Below are 17,693 nucleotides of genomic sequence, written 5' to 3' on the forward strand. Positions count from 1 at the left end.
TGGGTACCTTCCTTTCTTGGAATTGTCGCGGCATTCGGTCCAAACTTCCTGACATTAAGTACATCTTAAACAATTTTTATCCTGTCTGTTTCGGTGTTCAGGAAACCTTCTTGACACCCAACATTCCACTAAAATTACGCGGATATAATTGTGTTCGGAAAGATGCAGGCACTGGATCTCATGGTTCTGGAGGAGTCTGCATCTTCACTTCAAACCTTTATCCGAGCACTCCTCTTATTTTACATACATCTCTTCAGGCTGTGGCTGTGCAGGTCCATATACGGTCTTTGGTCACAGTCTGCTGCATCTATCTTCCGCCTCACGGTGTCATCCGTCAGCAAGACCTGGACAATCTAGTAGACCAACTTCCGTCACCCTTCATTTTATTTGGCGACTTCAATGGACATAGTACTTTGTGGGGCTCGGATAGTACCAACTCACGTGGGCAGCAGATCGAACAGTTTATTGCTAACAACTGTCTCTGTCTGCTCAATAATGACGAGCAAACGTACTTCCATGCGCCCACACGTAGCTTCCACTGTCTTGACCTAGCCTTATGCTCTCCCGAACTACTACCGATGTTAAATTTGACAGTAGGGGAGGATCTGCACAATAGCGATCATTTCCCCCTAATAATCTCCCACGCTGATAGTGGCGGTGCGGCTATATGTCCCCCGCGTTTTCTATTCCAGCGGGCAGATTGGACTGCATTCTCACAATTAGCAGTTATCAATGAAGCTATGGTCAGTGATGCAGATATTTCGAAAGCAGTACAAAATGTCATTGATAAGATAATGAACGCCGCGAACACCACCATTCCGAAAACATCCCCACGTCTAAGAAAATTTCGTAGACCGTGGTGGAATGAAGCTTGTCGCGACAGTCATAAAAATCAGAAGAAATTCTGGAATCGATTTAGAAGGTATCCTACGACTGAGAATTTTATCGCTTTTAAAAGAGCCAAAGCGCTAGCTCGCCGCATTCGGCGCCGCAGTCAGAGAGAATCATGGACAAAATTTGTCTCATCCATCACATCCACTACTTCCAGTAAACTTTTATGGAAAAAGGTAAAGGCCGCTAATGGTATCTATAACGAAACTTCTATTCCTGTTTTACAAACCGGTAATATGATGTATTCGAACCCATTAGACGTTGCTAACATTCTCGGCAAAGCGTTTGCACAGGTTTCCGCAACTGATTCTTACAGCCCTGAATTTCTGGTAATTAAGAATCGCGCGGAAAGGTTGCGTTTGAACTTTAAAGCACGAGGTACCATTCCATATAATTGTGAATTCCGGATGATTGAATTGGAAATGGCCTTGTCTCAAGTCCATGATACCAGTCCTGGGCCAGATGGAATCACGTATAACATGCTCCGCCATTTGAATACTATTTCCCTTTCCAATCTGTTGCTGCTTTTTAACAGAATATGGACTGAGCAGAAATACCCTTCACAATGGCGTGAAGCTATTGTGATTCCTATCTTAAAGCCCGGCAAAGAACCATCTGTCCCTCTGAACTACAGACCGATTGCTCTTACAAACTGCCTCTGTAAGACCTTCGAGCGCATGGTCAATGCTCGTCTAACTTTCGAACTAGAGAAACAAGGATGCCTCTCCCCGTTGCAGAGTGGTTTCCGGAGAGGTCGGTCTACTTTTGACAACCTCGTTTTACTGGAAACTCAAATACGCAATGCCTTCGTGAGGAGGAACCACCTAGTTTCCATATTTTTCGACATTGAGAAGGCATACGACCGTACATGGCGCTACGGCATACTTTCAACATTTTTTAATCTAGGTTTTAGGGGTAACTTGCCCATATTTTTACAGAACTTTTTATCAAGACGTACTTTTCGTGTTCGAATTGGCAACTTTTACTCTAATCATTTTATTCAAGCTGAGGGAGTTCCACAAGGAAGTGTCCTCAGTGTCACACTTTTTATTATTCATCTGAACCAGATTTTAAATCATTTGCCTTCGTCTATTAATGGTACCCTTTATGTTGATGATCTGCAGATCTCATGTCAAGGTAGCAACATGAATCTCATAGAACGACAATTGCAAAGTGCAGTTAATAAGGTTGTAGCTTGGTGCAACAACAATGGACACGCAATCTCACCTGAGAAGAGTAGATGCGTTCATTTCTGCCGGAAGAGAATCATTCACCCGGATCCGAATATTTACATTAGAAATATACCTATCCCAGTGGTGAGTGAAATACAGTTCTTGGGCGTAATTTTCGATCGGAAGCTCACGTTCCTTCCGCATATTTTACACTTGCGGATGAGGTGTGAGAAAATGTTAAATATTTTGAGGGTACTTTCCAGAACATCCTGGGGTGCCGATCGGACCTCCCTACTCCGTATTTATCAAGCGATTATCCTCTCCCGCATTGACTACGGGTGTATGGTGTATGGTTCAGCACGATCATCTGTCTAACGGCGGCTGGATACTGTACACCATTCTGCTTTAAGGATTTGTTCCGGCGCGTTCCGTACTTCCCCTATTGAAAGCCTTTATGTTATTTGTCACCAGTTGCCCCTTTATTTAATACGCCAGAAAATTTCTGCTTCATATTATTTCAGAACAAAATCTATTTCTAAACACCCCTTAAGACAAATGACATTCACGAGTAGACTTCGTAGACTGTACGATGCCCGTCCCTCTCACATTCTACCATTCTGTGAGAGAGCCAAATTGCTCATAAGTGACTCGGATCTCAATACTGTTAATGTTAAAACTGTTGACTCTTTTATTTTTCCACCTTGGGATACCCCTAAATTATCTTTTGTGAATCCTTTTAAAGGCTTCGACAAATCCTCAACTGCACCTGCTGTCTTCCAACAGCTTTTTTTCTATCATCGCCATCGGTATTCGTCTTTTTATCCAATTTTCACAGATGGCTCGAAATCGGATGATCATGTCGGTTATGGCATAGTATTTCCATCTGATACAGTGAGCCATCGGGTTCATAATTGTTGCTCAGTATTTACTGCTGAGTTGCTTGCTATATTCTGCGCTCTACAGAAGATCTCATCTTTGCCACAGCGCAAATTTATAATTTATACTGATAGCATGAGTGCGTTGGAAACACTTTCTCACTACCATAATCGCATGCACCCAACAGCAATACGAATTTTATCCCTTTTGCGCCTCTTACAAAACGAGGATTTCCAAATAATTTTTTGTTGGGTTCCGAGTCATGTCGGCATTCATGGAAATGAAATGGCTGATTCTGCAGCAAAATCTGCATTGTCGTATTTGAACCAAGCACTTCCCTATAATGATATTAGGAGGTCTTTCAATAATCACATCTATTCAACTTGGCAAAATAAATGGGATCTGCAGATCCATAACAAACTGCATGAAGTGAAGAATGACATTAGCCCGTGGCCTGTCCTCTCTATTCGTAGAGCTGATGTCAGGTTGACTCGCCTCCGTGTGGGCCATACACGTTTCACGCACAGGTACCTTATTTTTGGCGAAAGGGCACCAAATTGTCCGGCGTGCCATGTTGATTTTAGTGTAAAACACATCTTGATTGAATGTCCTACTTTTAATTCACATCGTCTCCAATATTTTCATACGTCATTAGTAAGTTTGAAGGACCTGGTGGGTGAGAAATACCACCCAAATATTTTTAACTTTCTGAGAGCCATTGGCTTTTTAAATCACATTTAATGTTCCCCTCAGGGGCTCATCTACTATAGGTGAGTACGGGTGTCCCAATCCCGAGGTACCCAGGGATCTTTACTCCCTTCATGTTCAAACTCCCCTACGTCTTCTGCTTTCTGCTGTTTTTTCCTTCCCTCGACGGCAAGCGAGGGAGCTCTCCATGAGAAGCTGTTGCCGCTCTGTTTGCTTCTTGCTTCTCATGGACAGCCAAAACCCCACGTGTTTGCCGTGCGTGGCGACCCATTAGAAAGACGGGTGGTGCACTGTGGTCCCCTGTGCATCAATCGGCTGGTAGGTAGTCATCTTAGTGGCTAGTCTGCTAGGGATCAAGCGAAGGGGTTACTCCTTGGGCTTGGCGTTAAGGGTGGTCACTGTCCCCGGGGGTAACTCCGAGCGTATAGGTACCGATTAGCACTAGGGTGGATGCCGAGGCTGGGCATGACCAGAGCCGGTAATTGCCTTCCCTTGTTGGGCTCCGTGGTGGGCGGTGCCGTCGGACCCGAATCTTTTCTAATATCGTATGGGCTCCTCCAAACGTGGTCCCTTCAGTGGGCATAAAGTAAATAAAACTTTTACTAATGTTGATAATTTTGATAAATTTTTTGTAATTAAACGAAAATCAGAAAAGCAAGATACTTTTAACTCCGTTTCACCTTTTTTAGTTCAGAAAGCCGTGTCTGCTACCGTCGGTGAGGTGCAGTCTATTAAAAAAATGCGTTCTGGTGACTTATTAATTGAAGTCGATTCTAAAAAACAATCACAGCAAATCATGAAACTGAAAGCTCTAGCTTCTATACCCATTTCTGTTAGTCCACACACATCCTTAAACTTCTCCAAAGGTGTAATAACTTGCGGAGAATTATTTAATGTCTCTCTGGAAGAAATAACTTCAGAATTGAAACCTCAAGGAGTGACTCATGTTCGCCAGATTGCCATTCGGCGGGATGGTCAACTCCTTCCAACAAAACATTATGTGCTCACCTTCCATAGCCCCAAGCTACCTGAATTTATATATGCCGGTTATATTAAGTTACCTGTGCGGCATTATATACCAAATCCATTGAGGTGTTTCCAATGCCAGCGCTTTGGCCACTCGAAGATTAATTGCCGCGGGACACTTACTTGTGCCCGCTGTGCTGATAAAGGGCATGATAGCCAGCAGTGCTCCGCAACAGAAAAGTGCGTAAACTGTGGTGGCGATCATCCCTCTTATTCTCGAAATTGCTCCCGCTGGAAACTGGAAAAAGAAGTCACTATTATCAAAATAAAAGAAAACATAACATACCCAGAAGCTAGACGTAGAGTTCAAATTCAGACACCTACGCCAGGCATTAGCTATGCCTCCGTTGTCCAAAAACCATTTTGTACAAATTGTTCCTGTGAAAACTGCATAAAGCAAACTCCAAAACCAAAACTACCAGTAAAAACATCAGAATCTGATTCTGATAATTCAGTTCAAAGTATTTCAGAATCTCCTAAACCGGATCTATCAGCATCTAAAAAAACTCGTAAGAAAAACCCTCAGTCCTCACTGACATTGAAACTTGCTAAACGTGGCATATCACATAAAGATCTTTCTGTTAGATTACAAAAATCTACTTCTCGGAATTCCGTCGCTTTGGGATTAGCAAGAGATGGTGTAGCCCATAAGGATTTGACATCTATCTTTGGAGGCACACCAACTATCCCTGATTTTAAGCTCCATCCGTCTGAGGATGAAGATGCACTATCTATGAGTTGCGAAGATCAGGCAACTCCTACAGCTGCTCACTCACACTCCCCATCTAAATCTCTCTCTTAATGGGTACCTTCGTTTCTTGGAATTGTCGCGGCATTCGTTCCAAACTTCATGACATGAAATCAATTATTAACAAATTTCATCCTATCTGTTTCGGTGTTCAAGAAACCTTCTTGACACCCAATATTCCCATCAAGTTACGCGGATATAGCTGTGTTCGGAAAGATACAGACACTGGATCTTATGGTTCTGGAGGTGTCTGTATTTTCACCTCAAATTTTTATCCGAGCACTCCTCTTATTTTACACACATCTCTTCAGGCTGTGGCTGTGCAGGTCCATATACGATCTTTGGTCACAGTCTGTTGTATTTATCTTCCTCCACACGGTGTCATCCGTCAGCAAGACCTGGACAATCTAGTAGACCAACTTCCCTCACCCTTCATTTTATTTGGCGACTTCAATGGACATAGTATTCTATGGGGCTCGGATAGTACAAACTCTCGAGGGCAGCAGATTGAACAGTTTATTGCTAATAACTGTCTCTGTCTGCTCAATAATGACGAGAAAACGTACTTCCATACGCCCACACGTAGCTTCCACTGTCTTGACCTAGCCATATGCACTCCTGAACTGCTACCGTTGATGAATTTGAGAATTGAAGATGATCTGCACAATAGCGATCACTTTCCCCTAATAATCTCCCACGCTGATGGTCGGGGTGCGACTATTTGTCCTCCGCGTTTTCTGTTTCAGCGGGCAGACTGGACTACATTCTCCCAACTAGCAGTTATCAATGAGGCTATGGTCAGTGATGCAGATATTTCAAAATCAGTACAAAATGTCATTGATACAATAATGAACGCCGCGAACACCGCCATTCCAAAAACATCCCCACGTCTAAGAAAATTCCGTAGGCCGTGGTGGAATGAAGCTTGTCGCGACAGTCATAAGAACCAAAAGAAACTCTGGAATACTTTTAGAAGGTACCCTACGACTGAGAATTTGATCGCTTTTAAAAGAGCCAAAGCGCTAGCTCGCCGCATACGGCGTCGTAGTCAGAGAGAATCGTGGATTAAATTTGTTTCATCCATCACATCCTCTACTTCGAGTAAACTTTTATGGAAAAGGGTTAAGGCTGCTAATGGGATCTATAATGAAACTTCTATTCCTGTTTTAAAAACTGGTAATATGGTGTATTCAAACCCATTAGACGTTGTTAACATTCTCGGCCATGCGTTTGCACAAGTTTCCGCAACGGATTCTTACAGCCCTGAATTTCTGGCAATTAAGAATCGCGCGAAACGGTTGCCTTTGCGCTTCAATGCCCGAAGTAATCTTCCATATAACTGTGAATTCAGGATGATTGAATTGGAAATGGCCTTGTCTCAAGTTCATGATACCAGTCCCGGGCCAGATGGGATCACATATAATATGCTCCGCCATTTGAATGCAACTTCCCTTTCGAATCTGTTGTTATTATTTAACAGAACATGGATTGAACAGAAGTACCCTTCACAATGGCGCGAAGCTATTGTGATCCCAATATTAAAACCTGGCAAGGAAGCATCAATTCCTCTGAACTATAGACCGATTGCTCTTACAAATTGCCTCTGTAAGACCTTCGAGCGCATGGTCAATGCTCGTCTAATTTTCGAATTAGAGAAACAAGGATGCCTCTCCCCGTTGCAGAGTGGTTTCCGGAGAGGTCGGTCTACTTTTGACAACCTCGTTTTACTGGAAACCCAAATACGCAATGCCTTTGTGAGGAGGAACCACCTAGTTTCCATATTTTTCGACATTGAGAAGGCATACGACCGTACATGGCGCTACGGCATACTTTCAACACTTTTTAATATAGGTTTTAGGGGTAACTTGCCCATATTTTTACAAAACTTTTTATCAAGACGTACTTTTCGTGTTCGCATTGGCAACTTTTACTCTAATCATTTTATTCAAGCTGAGGGAGTTCCACAAGGAAGTGTCCTCAGTGTCACATTGTTTATTATTCATCTGAGCCAGATTTTAAATCATTTGCCTCCATCTATTAATGGAACTCTTTATGTCGACGATCTGCAGATCTCATGTCAAGGTAGCAACATGAATCTCATTGAACGACAATTGCAAAACGCAGTAAATAAGGCGGTAGCTTGGTGCAAGAACAATGGGCACGCAATCTCGCCTGAGAAGAGTAGATGCGTTCACTTCTGCCGGAAGAGAATAATTCACCCGGATCCGAATATTTATATTCGAAATATACCTATCCCAGTGGTGAGCGAAATACGGTTTTTAGGAGTAATATTCGATCGGAAGCTCACCTTCCTTCCGCATATTTTGCATTTGCGAATGAAGTGTGAGAAAAAGTTAAATATTTTGAAAGTACTTTCCAGAACATCCTGGGGTGCCGATCGGACCTCTCTACTCCGTATTTATGATGCAATCATCCTTTCGCGCATTGACTACGGGTGTATGGTATATGGTTCGGCCCGATCATCTGTTTTACGACGGCTGGATACTGTACACCATTCTGCTTTAAGGATCTGCTCCGGTGCGTTCCGTACTTCTCCTATTGAAAGCCTTTATGTTATCTGTCACCAGTTGCCCCTTTATTTAAGACGCCAGAAAATTTCGGTTTCATATTATTTCAAAATAAAATCTATTTTTAAACACCCCTTAAGTCAAATGACATTCCCGAGTGGTGTTCGTAGATTGTATAATGCCCGTCCGTCTCACATTCTACCATTCTGTGAGAGAGCCAAAATGCTCATAAATGACTCGGACCTCAATGCTGTTAGTGTTAAAACTGTTGATTCCTTTATTTTTCCACCTTGGGATGCCCCGAAATTCTCTTTTGTGAATCCATTCAAAGGCTTCGATAAATCCTCAACTGCACCTGTTGTCTTCCAACAGCTATTTTTCTATCATCGCAATCGGTATTCCTCTTTTGATCCAATTTTCACGGATGGCTCGAAATCAGATGGTCATGTCGGTTATGGCATAGTATTTCCATCTGATATAGTGAGCTATCGGGTTCATAATTGTTGTTCAGTATTTACTGCTGAGTTGCTTGCTATATTGTGCGCTCTACAAAAGATCTCATCTTTGCCACATCGAAAATTCATAATATATACCGATAGCATGAGTGCACTGGAAACACTTTCTCACTATCATAATCGCATGCATCCAACAGCAATAGAAATTTTATCCCTTTTGCGCCTCTTGCAGAATGAGGATTTTGAAATTATTTTTTGTTGGGTTCCGAGTCATGTCGGCATACATGGAAATGAAATGGCTGATTCTGCTGCAAAATCTGCATTGTCTTGTTTGAACCAAGGACTTCCTTATAACGATATTAGGCGGTCTTTCATTAATTACATCTGTTCTACCTGGCAAAATAAATGGGATCTGCAGATCCATAACAAACTGCATGAAGTGAAGAGTAACATTGGCCCGTGGCCGGTCCTCCCTGTACGTGAGGTGGATGTCAGGTTGACTCGCCTCCGTATAGGACATACACGTTTCACGCACAAGCACCTAATTTTTGGCGAAAGGGCGCCAAATTGCCCGACTTGCCATGTTGATTTTAGTGTAAAACACATCTTTATTGAATGTCCTACTTTTAATTCACATCGTCTCCAATATTTTCATACATCATCAGTAGTTTTGAAGGACTTGGTGGGTGAGAAATACCACCCAAATATTTTTAACTTTTTGAGAGCCACAGGCTTTTTAAATCACATTTAATGTTTTCATAAATTACTTTTGCCTTATCACTTTAAGATTTTAACAAATTTCCATCATTCGTTTCCTTTTTACTCTTTTTTTCTTCTAAATGATTGTTTGCGTTTTTTTTTTTTTACATTTTTAAATGCTATATATTTTTGTTTTATGAAACTTTTATCATAGACTGGTGCTGTAGATATTTATAATTATTAATAAAGTCTACTTTAAATTTTGCTTGGCGCAGTATGGCCAGATATGGCTCTTGCGCCATAAAACTTTAAGCAACCAACCAACCAACCACATTTAATGTTTCCGCAAATTTCTTTTGCCTTATCCTTTTAAAAATTTTAACGACTTTCCATCATTCGTTTCCTTTTTACTTCCTTTTCAAAATGTTATTTTGTTGTTTACTTTTAACATATATGAATGTTATGCAATTATGTTTTATGAAATTTTTATCCTCGTTTTGTGCTGTAAGTAATTTTAATGATTAGTAAAGCCTATTTTACCTTTTGCTTGGCGCAGTATGGCCAGATATGGCTCTTGCGCCATAAAACTCCAACTAACCAACCAACCAAACTTAAAGAGATACAAGCTGACATAGACAACATAGATGGAGAGTTAGGTGAATTAGGCCCGTGCCCTGTCAAGAATTGTGACGAACACACCCCCGTAATCGAGGATCAGCCTGCACAGATGGAGATTGAAATCGAGCAGCCCTTTCAACCTATTGATAAGAGATACGCGGCAAAAAGAAAAACATCCACATCCACATCCACTGAAAACACAGACGTAGCCACCTGCAATAAATTTCAAATCCTAGAGGAAACAGCACTACCAAGAAAAGATATTCCCCCCATACATCTTAAGCTAACAGAAGGATACAACCTGGTACTGCAAGAAATAAACAGAAAATTCCCCAACACTGAAAATATTTATAATAACGGATTCATCAAAATCGCCCCTAACACTGACGCTGAAAGAACAGGAATCCTTGAAATCCTTAGTGAAAAGAAGCTGGAGTATGTTTTGGTTGCGGGTTGCAGTGTTTTGGCTGATGTCATTAATGAAGATATTGAAACAGAGGGGTACTAATTTTGAGCCCTGTACTGCCCCGGCTTCTGTTATTCTGTGCGATGACAGTTCTTTACCGACTCTCACTTGGAACTTTCGGCCTTTTAAGTAGGATTGCAGGAGCTTTACCAGCGTGTCCGGGATGTTTAGTTTGAGTAGTTTATAGATTAGGCCGTCTATCCACACCCTATCGAAGGCCTTGGCAATATCCAGGAATACTGCTGCGGTTTCTTCAGAGTTGCTAAATCCTTCCCTCACGATTTCTACTACTCTGGTTAGCTGTTGTACGGTGGAGAGGCCTTTTCTAAACCCAAATTGGTATGGAATCAGTTTGTCTTCTGTTGCCTCCTGCAATCTACTGAGTATAATTCCCTCTGCTACCTTACTCAGGGAGGACAATAAGCTGATTGGCCTGTAATTTTCGGGGTTACTTAGGTTTTTTCCTGGCTTGTGGATGGGAACTATTATTGCTTGTTTCCAAGCTTGCGGGAAATATCCAAGAGTAAGCATACTATTTACTAGCTTAGTGATTTGAAAAATACTTTTAACTGGAAGATTTTTGAGCATAACGTTACTTATTTTATCAAATCCAGGGCTTTTCCTCTTGTTCAATTTTCCAATCGCCTCTGCGACTTCCGCCGGAGAGCATGGGGTTAATTTTGTTTTTGTTTTCTTCTTAGTGAATTTTTCAATTTTCTTTTGGACTCTGTATTCAGTAGGCGGGTGGGAGAGGTTGTTGTTTTGAAATTGCTTGGCTAGACTATCTGCTATGATTTCTGCCTTTTCTTTATCTTTATAGACTATGGTGTAACCTGTACTGAGTGGGGGGATTCTAAATTTATCATTCTTATATTTTTTAACCAGTTTCCATAGTGAGCCCTCGGCTGGATCTAGGCTTTCTATGTAGCTACCCCAATTTTTCTGCTCTCTCTCGTATTGCATTTTGCTTAAGTAATTTTGTGCTCTATTTAAGTTATTTTTGTCTGCTGGGTGCCTTGTCCTTTGCCATATTTTTCTAAGTCTATTGCGGGTTTTAATTTGCTCTCTGATTTCTTCGGTCGTTTCCCTCCTTTTATTTTCTTTCCATTTCCCTGATTCTTGGTATGCAGTTACAATTTCGTTAGTCAGCCTTCTTACTTCTTCATCTATATCGGTTTCATCTGCAGGGTTGTAATTTATTTCGGGGTAGGCTAGTATCGTTCTTTTAAGGGAACTGGGACGTTTTTACCTTCAAAAAATCGATTTTTCAATTTTAGCCCTAAAAAATAGAGTAAATTGTGCTGATTCCGGCAATGTATAACATGTAAAGTTTTGAAATACAGAAAGCTCATAAATTAAATTTTAAAAAATGTAAACAAAGGTGCCACGCTCCTTTTTAAAGGGACTGCATTTGATAACAACGAAAAAAATGCCATTATTTTGGGGGTTTTTTTAAACATTTTTTTTTTTTTTAATTTTAACATTTCCATAAAGGATACGAATTACTCACCAAAGTAACTTCGAAGTTTACAAGCTGCGTGAACTTCTATTTTGTTTACATCGTGCTTGTTCTTTTGTTTTGGCTTTCGTTTGTTTCTGATATTCTTACGTTGCTTCGCCTTTATTGTTTTCATCAAACTACATTGATATTTCTAGTGGTTTTTCAAATAACATAAGTAATAAGGATGCCTAGACGTAAGCAGTTTGGAAAGCGAAAATTACACCCTAATCAGTTTTCTGAAAATAAACAGAATGTGATGCCTACTGATTGCGAGTTGTTGAATGCAAGTGCGTCGAAAAGAAAATTGAATAGCAGTGAAACAGCGTTCTGTTTCTACGAGAAATGTTCGCTATGTGAAATATCTAGGGAATGGTGATTCTAAAGGATACCAAAAAATTAGTGATTCTAAAGTGTATGGGGAGGAAATAATGGTCGAGAAATTGGAGTGCATTGGTCATGTCCAGAAAAGAATGGGAGCAAGGTTAAAAACCTTAAAAAATAAGCTCAAATCAACTAAGTTAGCAGATGGAAAGAAAATTGCAGGACGTGGTCGACTTACAGATGCAGAAATTCTGCTAATTCAGAAATATTATGGACTAGCAATAAGAAGGAATGCTTCCAAGTCAGTGACTGAAATGTCCAAATCAATTTGGGCAATATATTTCCACAAGATTTCAACCAATGCCAAGCCCCAACACGGTTTGTGTCCTTTGGGCTCTGACAGTTGGTGCGGATATAACAGAAGTTTAATAACTGGTGATAAGTATGTTCATAAGCATTCTCTTCCAGAATCTGTTTTGCTGGCTATTAAGAAGGTTTTCAGGGAGTTAACTGACAAAAATCTTCTGTCTAAATGTCTCCATGGGCAAACTCAAAATCCCAATGAGAGTTTCAACAATTGTGTATGGGAAAGAATTCCCAAAAACACATTTGTAAGGATTAATACTTTGAAGATAGGAGTTATGGATGCTGTGCTGTGTTTTAATGATGGTATTTCTAGCTGAATTGAAGTCCTTAAACACTTGGGTATTGCACCTGGAAGAAATACATGTGAGGCCTTGAAAAAAATCGACATTTTACGCATTAAAGAAGCTGAAATTATGCACCAAAAAGTTAGTAAAGAAGCTAGAACACTTAAAAGACATAAAAAAAGGGTATCTGAAGCTCAAGAAATGCTACAGCAAGATGAGTATGGGCCAGGAAAGTTTTAATAATGAAAATATTTTAATTTACAAGTAAATATAAGGTTTTTTGCTGATTTCTTAAAACATCTCTTTTCCAAATTGAGGTACGCTTAGAAAAAATTTCTTGCATTACACATACATCAAATTTTCTAATATGATATATATAACCATTAGGCATATGTTAAACCTTGTTTTATAAATTTTTGAGCAGTAATATTAATTTTAGGTGATATTTCTATAAAAAATTATCACGTATTTTTGAGATTTTCCTAATATGTAATAGTAAATATTTTTTTAAAAATAATTTTTTGAATATATTAAAATGAAAATGAGTTCACTGCAATCATAGAACTTTTGTTTACATATTATAACAATTTTGGAATGATTTTAGACAGAAATGTGTTACACGAGCGTACCAATGTGTATATATGTATGTAAACATTTCCGTATCACAACTCATTTTCGACATGTTATGAAAATAAAAATACTTTAAGAAATAATTATTTTTGAGTTATTTTATAATTACATCATTATACTCTTTCAACTTGTACAATATATTAATTTAGTTTAAATTTTTATTTGGAAAAAATCTCCTTTGTTTAATACTGAAATATTGCAAGTTTTCGCTGTCGAGAACGTCCCAGTTCCCTTAAACATTTTCCAGTTGGGGATAAATTTTCTACTATTTTCTGCAGGCGAACCCGTGTCTAGCCAGAATTTGACAGGTAGGTGATCACTGGATAATTCATTAATTGTTTCTGCGGTAATTCGACATTTAATGTTTCTTACGAGGGCTAGGTCTATTGTGCTGGCGCTTCTATTGTTGTAGTGCGTGGGCTCGTCTGGGGCTATTATTTTTGCGTCAGTTTTGTCAGCAAATCTGGCCAGCTGTGCTCCTATTTTGCAGGTGTTAGGGCAGTTCCATTTTCTATTTTTTGCGTTGTAGTCTCCGGCCGCAAACACTGCTGAATTGTATGCATATAGCTGCTCAAAGTCCAGGGTGAAAGCCGTATTTGCTCTGGGGGGGGTTGTAGATCGAGATAAAGTTGATAGGAGGCAAGTTTGGGATGTTCACAATGACCATCGTGGCTTCCATATACCTGAGAGTCGGATTTGGGTGGTAGGTGTGTGGGATGGAATTTTTGACTAATATTCCTGTACCCCTTCTCCTGAAGTGGGTTCTACTGGGTGTTGAGTAGAATTGGTAGTTAGCTATTCGGACCCTATCAAATGCGGCGAGGTGCGTTTCTTGAATGAGAACCACGTCTGGGCCGGTCCTATCAATGTATTCCCGCAGGTCATTTATTCTTCCTATTAGTCCATTAGCGTTCCAAGAGATTGCAACTACCCCGGAAGTATGTGCAGTCATCATTAATTGGTATTGGGGGACCTCAGTGCTTCGGCAAGTATCATAAGCTTCTCCCACGCATTATCTTTGCTTTGCATAGCCTTAAGTGTTCCTGGTATGTCACTGATGATACTAAAGATGTTGTTTACTTCAGCGGCGAGCGCCAGAACGTCTTTCAGTCCCCCACGTGCTGAGCACGTGACTCCTGTTATCAGTGCCGTGCTATCTTCCCTTTCTACTCCCGCGGTCGGGGGGGAGGGGAGTGTATTTACTCTTCTCTCTATTGTGTCGGTCGCTTCCTCTCTGGTGGGGTTGCTCTTGCTTGACTGGGGGTTCGCTTGTCTCCTAACTGCCTCGGCGAAGCTTTTCCCAGGTTGAATGGCTCTATTGTTCGCTGCCTTAGGGTATCGCGGGCATCCTCTGTAGTTAGCTGTGTGGGGTCCTCCGCAATTTGCACATTTTACCTCTGTTTCTTTTTTCCCCTTCTTTGGGCATTCTTTAGATGGATGGGCTTCAGCGCAGATGACGCACTTAGGTAGCAGTTTACACCCGTTGGATCCATGATTCCAAAGCTGGCAATTATAACACTGGTGGTTCTGCTTGGTGACATATTTCTCCACCCTTATCATAAAATACATTATCGTGTCTAATTTATAAATTTCTTGAATATTATCGGTTTTGAATAGATGTATTTGATAGATCGGCAGGGGCTCTTTGGTTTTAAATCTTCTAAGCTGATTTATTTTGTCTACTCGGAACCCTCTCTCCGTGAGTTCGGTTTTTAATTCTTCGGTATCTAAATTTAGTGGCAACCCTTTTATTACAACCTTGACTGGTTTTTCTGCCCTGTCAGCAATAACAAAGTACTCCTTGCTTTGTTCGTCGAGATATTTGGTCAGTTTTCGGACGTCGTCCGATGTCTCTGCAAATAGCTTGATAAATTCGCCCGCTTCTTTTGCCTTGCATTTTATGTTGTAGGTAGTGTTAAGTCTTTTTATGATTTCCCTATATTCCGCCGTTCTTCTTAACATGATGGGTGGGATTTTTGGCGATATTTGTGTTTCTTGGGAGGGGTTATCTACTTTATCCGCTTCCAGTGGACTGTATCTATTTTCTGTTGCTATGGGGTCACTGGCTATCATTTTTTTATTAGGGATGAATTCTTTGCTATTTTTAAAACTGCGTTTACGCTTGGGCAGTTGGAATCCGTCGCTATCTATGTTTACGCTTTTTTGGCCTGATATTTCCCTCACTATTTTAATCTCCTCGTTATTTTTATGTTTTGTTCCTTCCTCCCCCGTGGGGGTAGCATTTAATTCTATTTCCTTAGTTTTACTTAATTTGTTTTTATTATTTTCCTTTTTCTCTCTATCGGACTCTTTGCCTGGTTTTTTATTCTGGCGGTTGATTTTGGTTTTGCCCTTACTGCTATCACTGGCCGGTTCATTTTTATTTTTATCCTTGGGGTCATTTTTTGGGGTTGCGTCATTTCCATCAATTTGCATTTGGTCGGAATTTTTATTTATTGACCTACATACATCCTGCATCATTTCTAATACTAAATTCCCCTCAGGGGCTCACCTACTATAGGTGAGTACGGGTGTCCCAATCCCGAGGTACCCAGGGATCTTTACTCCCTTTAGGTTTACTCTCCTCTGCGCCTTCTACTGTCACCTTTTTTTTCTTTCCCTCGAGGGTAGGCGAGGGAGCTCTCCATGAGAAGCTGTCGCCGCTCTGTTTGCTTCCTGCTTCTCATGGACAGCAAATACTCCCACGTGTTTGCCGTGCGTGGCGACCCATTAGACGGGCGGTGCACTGTGGTCCCCGGTGTATCAATCGGCCGGTAGCTAGCAACCTGAGTTACTAGTCTGCTAGGGATCAAGCGAAGGGGTCACTCCTTGGGCTTGGCGTTAAGGGTGGTCACTGTCCCCGGGGGTGACTCCCAGCGTATAGGTTCTGGTCAGCATTATGGCAAGTGCCGAGGTTGGAATGTTTCCAGAGCCGGCAACTACCATCCCTTGTTGGGCTCCGTGGTGGGCGATGCCGCCGGACCTGAATCTTTATCAATGTCATATGGGGTCTTTATCTAACGTCGTCGAAGCCAAATCTACTACTCGATACATGGTCATTCATACACCTAACACTTTTCATTCCATTTCTCCGTTTCTCATTAATAAACTTATTTTATCTGTTATTGGTGAGGTACAAAATATAAAAAAATTACGTTCTGGTGATCTACTATTACAAGTGTCTGAAAAACAAGCATTGCAGATCTGTAAAATGACAACCCTGGGTTCCTTCCCAGTAGAAACATCTTACCATAAAACGATGAATATATCACGTGGTGTCCTTTCTGAACCCGATTTTATAAAAGTTTCTGAAACAGAATTTTTAGAAGAACTACGAGATCAAAATGTCTGTGCCGCTCGTCGCATAAATATTCGACGAGGTGACAGGCTTGTTCCCACGCAACATGTTGTTCTAACATTTCAAACGCCGGTTTTGCCAAAATCCATCAAAGGAGGTTATATTAATTGCAAAATTCGACCCTACATCCCTAATCCTCTACGCTGTTTCAAATGCCAGAGGTATGGGCATTCGCAAACCAGTTGTCGAAATAATGAAAATATCTGTGGTAAATGTGCAGAATCTGGGCATGAAATGAATGCTTGCACATCCGATATTTCGAAATGTGTTAACTGTTCTGGCTCCCATGCTGCATTTTCCAAGTCCTGCCCTAAATGGATCCTGGAAAAAGAAATAATTTCCCTTAAGATAAAAAAGAATATAACTTTCCCAGAAGCGCGAAAAATGGTGAACGATAGAACTCCAAAAGTTGGTGTTTCCTACTCATCTGCTGTTAAATCTATTCAGAATACATCCTGTTCTCAAACTGATGCAAATATTACTCACTGTAACTGCGCAATTACTAATCCAGTACTGCCCACTAACATGTCATCTACTTGCGTTCAGCTTCAAAAAACTTCTGTAACCTCTAAAAATTTGTCTCCTAAAAAGTCAGCACCACGAACTTCTGATGTTTCAAAAAAACAAATTGCGAAAAACAGGAAGAAATTGAAATCACTTGCAACAAGGCCTCATGTTGCAGAAGATTTTTTAAAAATCGATACGTCATCATCTGAATTTTCAGATATGGAGTTGGATTCTTCCGCTTCACTAAAGAAAAATCTTGCAGAGGGTGTTAAGAAAAAGAAAAAGCCTCCAGATAAAGAGTGAATTTTATGGAAGCTCTGTTTTCCTGGAATTGCCACGGGTTTCGTAATAAAATATCTCGTATTAAAGATCTCATTAATGAAACTCATCCCGTCTGCATTGCGCTCCAAGAAACCTTTCTTAAGCCATCAGATAATGCAAAAATTCGGCGTTACAGCCTGATTCGAAAGGACGTTAATTCTGATCGAGCATCTGGGGGTGTTGCCCTCTTAGTCTCTCATGACTGTCCATCGTCTGTT

General features: G+C 40.7%; 1 protein-coding gene across 1 annotated transcript; it reads left to right on the plus strand.

Moving 5' to 3' along the window:
- Positions 1 to 16,188: 16,188 nt before the first annotated feature.
- LOC129956822 (uncharacterized) lies at positions 16,189 to 17,457 on the plus strand. The gene has a single exon (XM_056068772.1). It carries the CDS (start codon positions 16,189 to 16,191, stop codon positions 17,455 to 17,457), a length of 1,269 nt encoding a protein of 422 aa, XP_055924747.1.
- Positions 17,458 to 17,693: the final 236 nt, after the last annotated feature.

The sequence above is a fragment of the Argiope bruennichi genome, chromosome 11, assembly GCF_947563725.1.
Source record: "Argiope bruennichi chromosome 11, qqArgBrue1.1, whole genome shotgun sequence".
NCBI lineage: Eukaryota > Metazoa > Arthropoda > Arachnida > Araneae > Araneidae > Argiope > Argiope bruennichi.

Excerpts from the sequence above, each read along its gene's own strand:
- LOC129956822 (XM_056068772.1), top strand. The coding sequence starts at position 16,189 with ATGGCAAGTGCCGAGGTTGGAATGTTTCCAGAGCCGGCAACTACCATC.